General features: G+C 34.5%; 1 protein-coding gene across 2 annotated transcripts in view; it reads right to left on the bottom strand.

Moving 5' to 3' along the window:
• Positions 1 to 540: 540 nt before the first annotated feature.
• Positions 541 to 6,000, bottom strand: part of LOC137238353 (uncharacterized) — a 99,395-nt gene continuing 93,935 nt past the window's right edge. For both annotated transcript variants that reach the window (XM_067763220.1, XM_067763221.1), the window contains exon 4: positions 541 to 804. In XM_067763220.1, the coding sequence (XP_067619321.1) occupies positions 689 to 804 (116 nt within the window). In that variant the 3' untranslated portion in view covers positions 541 to 688. The remainder of the gene's footprint in view (positions 805 to 6,000) is intronic.

Genomic DNA, 6,000 nt, shown 5'->3' with positions numbered 1-6,000 from the left:
AAAGTTGCAATCAGCTTGGCTAATGCTTTCACCTTTAATGACTCCGCCATCAATCCGCTTTGCCAGCATAGTTTGAAATTAATAATCAACATAAACGATTTGATTCCGTTTTGATACGGCAGAAAACGAAACGAAATCATTTCGTTAATTTCACGTTCTTAACGTTAATAAACGAAACGAAATGACTTTGTTTCATTTATTAACGTTAATTATCGTAACGAAATGATATCGGTTCGTTGGTTAAGCATGCCTGCACTTACGCCACGTTTACATTTGGAATTCCTCCATATAAGTCTAGGTCGAAAAGATTCAGGGTTATAACAATAAAAACTGTTTAAAAAAATAACTGTTTCAAAAAAACAACCAGTTGTCCCGCTATAGTTTCAGGAGCATTCGCGAAATGATCTGGAGACAGTTTCCAAATGGACCCGAAATTATACAGCCATCTTCTTATAGACTATTACGATGTAGTTCCAATGATCTCTTAAACTATTCCGAGGTAATTTCGGAAACGTTATCATTATAAAAAAGAATAACCAATTTTTTTCGTTTAATTGTAACAGTTTTTAATTCGTCTACATTTCGTTTTTTGCATTAACATTCCTTTAACTAAGTTAGTATTTAAAACACTTTTAGAATATTATTATTGTAAATATGTTTAAATAACTATGACTGATTCGTGGCGCAATCAAAGCAAAGTAAATTGATGTGCGTACGGACTTCTAAAGTAATTGAACGCCGTATAATCGGTTGGTATATGGAATCCGGTACTGCTGCTAGTGCTGTAATACGCCGCAGGCGGACCTTAAATGAAAGATAATAAAGGAGGAAAAAAAAGTTAATTATTCATTAGTCATAAGCGTAATATAACATGCAAAAGAAAAAAAATAGTTTGTTGTTGTAAAAGTTTTCGTAAATCGCCATAAATCTTAAACAATCAGCTTAATCTTAAATATTGCCGAGACAATGCATAATCAATTCATCCCAGCAAAAGTGTAGTCACATACAATACGGATAAGTCAATAATTATTTTATGCATTTTATTGTGTTAAAAGTTGAGTGGTTGTGAGTGGGTATTACCAAGCAAACTGGTAACAGTTAACAACATTAAATGGTAATTACAACAGCAAACACGTGCCTATACAACGAGTACTACATACATACATACCAGCACGTATTAGGTGCTTCTAACCCAGCAAAAAATTTTGTTGAGTGCTGTAAAAAAAGAGAAATCGCTAAATTGGCACCAATAACCGAAAGATTTTTGTAAGGAGAAAAGGTAAGGAAAAGGAATAGTATAGGAAACAGAAAAGGAAAGGAAAACGGCGTGGGAAATTGAAATAAAACAAAGGGTATAGGACCCACCCCGGGTGTAGAGGGAGAGTGAAAGAGAGAGGCAGATGGTGAGCAGCTGGGCGAGAAGCAAGAGTAAATAAATGGAGAAAAGCAAGAGTTAAAATTACGAGAGAATCACTAAGCAAGGTAATCAGTTAGAGCAGACGTCGGCAAAATGAAAATGCAGATGTGTTAGTGAGAGCGCGATGATCGCGCACATCACTTGATGCATCGTTTTGTGTTGTTTATTCGCTTATCAGCAAGCAATAAGATAAAATCGTTTGTTATGATTTTTTTTAGTTTTTGCCACACTCGGTAAAATAAAGGTTTATCCTAAGATACAGTTTTTTGCACAATAAACACCTCCTAATACATATTTTGGTTTACAAAATATGTAAACCTAATATACATATGGACAACATTCGTCAACATTGCGAGCGACACACACAATCGACGTTACTGCGCCAAATGCTCAGGGACAACTAAACTAAAGAGAAAAAGAATAGGTTGTGAATTGAGTGTGCACAATTGAATATTAATTGCAAGAAGAAAAGAAGGGAAACAGCAAAAAGAATATGAAGAGAAAGAGAGAAAAAATTCCAAATTCGATACCTCTCCAGAAACAATTCTTAAAGAGTATAAAAAGGAAAGAAAGGTAGCAAGAAGAGGAAAAGGAGTAAAAGAAATAGGAACACAATAACAGGAAGATTAATAAGAAATGTAGAACAAAAGAAGAAGAAAAAGGATATAGAAAGGGAACGGAAAAGGCAGAGCAGGAAGAAGAGAAGAAAAAGGTTAAAGAACGTAAAGATGGAAGTCGAAGAGGGAGGGAGTGGCAATAGCGCTACAATATGAATTCCACTGTTATTCTTTGAGGAACTCTTTTTTTCCACATGTCCAGATGAGTGAAGGGGAGAACTGGTCTGGGACTTAAAATCCTCCACTTGATAAGTAAGACGCTTTCAGTTGCTTGAGGTTATCTAGTATCCGGACAACATTCCTCCTTAGCTCCTAATTCAGCTATGAACCGATTCTACAGTTGCGGAATGATGCTGCAAACACGAATTTCTGTGGAACTTATATTTGGGCAACTAGTCCTCTCCCTACGAATCTGTTACTGAGACGCCCTCAGTCGCCTCGTCTTCGAGCAGCGGTTGTAGCCCCAAACTTTTTTATTACTTTCCTACTAATAACTGCGACCCTTTAGTGCCCTGAGTTGTTCCCTGGTTTCTTAGTAGGTGCCGAGCACCGATCATCTCACCTTACCACTCCGTCCGTCTCTGATAATAAAAACCGCCTGGTATCCTTAAACTTCAATTCTGCGTCACTTGACGTGTTCTGCTCTCGGAATCTGTTTTTATTCCATGGACGGGTTCTACGTGTTTTAAGCTGACCACGAACGGTATCTGCAAGGCGGATGAGTTTTCACTGAGAAGTTTTCAGCCAGAAATACATTCGGAATATTTTCTAAATCACTGCCGTGGGGCGACCCCGCCTAGAGAGACTAATTGAAAAAAAACTTGTTTAAAGATTTTGTGGTAGGTGGAACAGGCTATAACCACAACACCGCGGCCGTATGGCTATAATTAGCATAATGCACAACAACAGAAAAGCAAGCAAGCACACACACACATGTAATTAACAAAGCGAAGAGCGAAGAAGAAAGAGAAACAGTCACATATCATGTAATCGTCATTTAAGGTCAGAAGTTATTACTCACACATATAGACGCATATAACTATAAGACAAACGTGAAGATCAGATACAGAAATTAAAAATAAATAAGCAGCTGTTCGTAAAAAATCTAGACCCTAGCAGAAATAGGCCAACGAGGCAACTGAGAGTATAAAAGCAGCGCAAACTGATGAATAATGAATCAGTTTGATTTTAGCGCGCCATAATTGAGTAACTTAGTTGTGGAGTACTTCTACAACAGTAGTGTTGTGAAAAAAGAACGTTTTGCTATACTGAATATTTGAGTTGTTAATTCAAACTATAACAGAAGGTGCAGGATAATCAAGAATTTCCTAAGATTCGTTACATTATATTAAAATCCCGAGTAAACTTTTTTTGAAAAAAAGTAGCTTTAAAACTTGATTTCCCAAATTTTGAATTTTGCAAATTCTTGTTTATGGCTAGAAGGCGACGATATGGAATTGGATGAAATTTGGCACGTAGTTCGGGACTGAACTACACATGAGAAGGTAAACCACGAGTGGGAGGTTCCGTATGGACGTCATAAGGCTGTTTTCATACTCAGCTGAGCAGAGCTCACAGAGTATATTAATTTTGTTCGCATAACGGTAATCCGTAACGGCATAAACTAATCGAGATAGATATAGACTTCTATATATCAAAATGATCTGGGCGAAAAGAGAAATTCATTTAGCCATGTCCGTCCGTCCGTCCGTCTGTCCGTTCGTCCGTAAACACGATAACTTGAGTAGATTTTGAGGTATCCTGATGAAATTTGGTATGTAGGTTCCTGGGTGCTCATCTCAGATCGCTATTTAAAACGAATGAAATCGGATTACAACCACGCCCACTTTTTCGATATCGAAAATTTCGAAAAACCGAAAAAGTGCGATAATTCTTTACCAAAGACGGATAAAGCGATGAAACTTGGTAGGTGCGTTGACCGTATGACGCAAAATAGAAAATTAGTAAAATTTTGGACAATGGGCGTGGCATCTTGCACTTTTAAAAGAAGGTAATTTAAAAGTTTTGCAAGTTGTAATTTAGCAGTCGTTGAAGATATAATGATAATATTTGGCAGCCACGTTACTCCTATTACTATATGTATGCTAAATAAAAATTAGCAAAATCGGATGACCAACACGCCCACTTTTAAAAAAAAATTTTTTTAAATTCAAATTTTAACAAAAAATTTAATGTCTTTACAGCATAAAAGTAAATTATGTCAACATTCAACTCCAGTAATGATATGGTGCAACAAAATACAAAAATAAAAGAAAATTTCAAAATGGGCGTGGCTTCGTCTAGAATACTTTTAATGCCATAAGTCGATCAAAATTTTACCAATCCTTGTGGGATTTGATAGGTGTATAGATTCTATGACGATAACTGTTTTCTGTGAAAATGGGCGAAATCGGTTGAATCCACGCCCAGTTTTTATTTACAGTCGTCCGTCTGTCCTTCCGCTCGGCCGTTAACACGATAACTTGAGCAAAAATCGATCTATCTTTACTAAACTTAGTTCACGTCCTTATCTGAAATCACTTTATTTTGTTATAAAAAATAGCCGAAATCCGACTATGACCACGCACACTTTTTCGAAAATTACGAAAAATGAAAAAGATGCCATAATTCTGTATGAAAAAAGAGATGAAAAAGGTAAATTGAATTGGTTTATTGACGCAAAATATAACTTTAGAAAAAACTTTGTAAAATGGGTGTAGAGTTTGTTTATAATTTTAACTTTACAATTTTTAACTTTGTAATTTTATTATTTTTTAAATGTATTCATGTATTTTTAATTTTCAATTTTCAATTTTGTTTACTTCAAAAATTGTCGTTCTTGTGAAAATTAGATTAATAATAGTCGTATCCATATCGGTCATCGTATATAATTTCTTGGCATTATAACGGTTTAACATACGACTAATATTACAACAGATGCAGTTGCAGATACATAGAAGAGCTAATATTACAGCAAAATTCTAGATGCAGTTGCAGATACATTGAGAAGCTTATATTACAACAAATTTTATGACGATATACAAACATTTCATTCACAATTGGTCACTACGATTATTGTTCTCAACGCTATTAGCTGTGTGCGTCTTCGTACATACCGTCTATGTTGCTGCGCCTAGAATTGAGATAGAGCTGGTTTCATAGCAATAACGACCATTGATTATATCAACCTTAACAACCTCTGATGTTATCAATAACACTTCCGTCACTTTCGCTACCGTTATTGTTAATAAAGTAAGAATAACACAACGTAAATGATACTTCTGATACACTACTAGCAACAATTTCATCTTCCTGCATCTCAAAAACAATTTCATATTGGTGAGATCAATTCTTTATATTTACATATATATTTGTTTAACTATTAAATATACTATTTTTGTGTTTGGTTTCGAATCTTGTTATTTTTGAATTGTCCTTTTCTGGTTAAGATACTAAATCTCGAGTAATTAAGTCAATTTATTTACATTCAATTGGTAATTATATAGGACTATTTACATTCCATAAGGTAGTAGCAAAATTGAAAAATTTTAAATTGTGAACTCTTCTTTCAATTCAGTATAGTATTTATTTAATATAAATTATATAACTATTTTACTGATTTAGATTAATTTTGTTTTATTGATTTTCTAACAGGGAACGACTTTTTGTCATCCCTTGTCAAATTTGCTATTTTATTCTCTAACTTTCTTTTTCAAAACGGTTAATATGTTTCACTCCCCACACAACAATACACACAACATACAAACTACACTCACAAACAATTTAAATGACTCACTAATTGATTTACCGAATGAGAATTTTTCTGATCATATTTCGAATCCTTACGAAAATATAAGATTAAATGAAATTTCCACAACATCAATTAAACTTCCACAATTTTGGACTAGTTGTCCAGAAGCTTGGTTTATCCATGCAGAAACACAATTTATTACTAAAAATATAACG

The sequence above is a fragment of the Eurosta solidaginis genome, chromosome 1 (genome assembly GCF_040869045.1).
Source record: "Eurosta solidaginis isolate ZX-2024a chromosome 1, ASM4086904v1, whole genome shotgun sequence".
Lineage (NCBI taxonomy): Eukaryota > Metazoa > Arthropoda > Insecta > Diptera > Tephritidae > Eurosta > Eurosta solidaginis.
The sequence above is the reverse complement of the archived record's forward strand: the minus strand, read 5'-3'. Positions and strand labels throughout refer to the sequence as shown.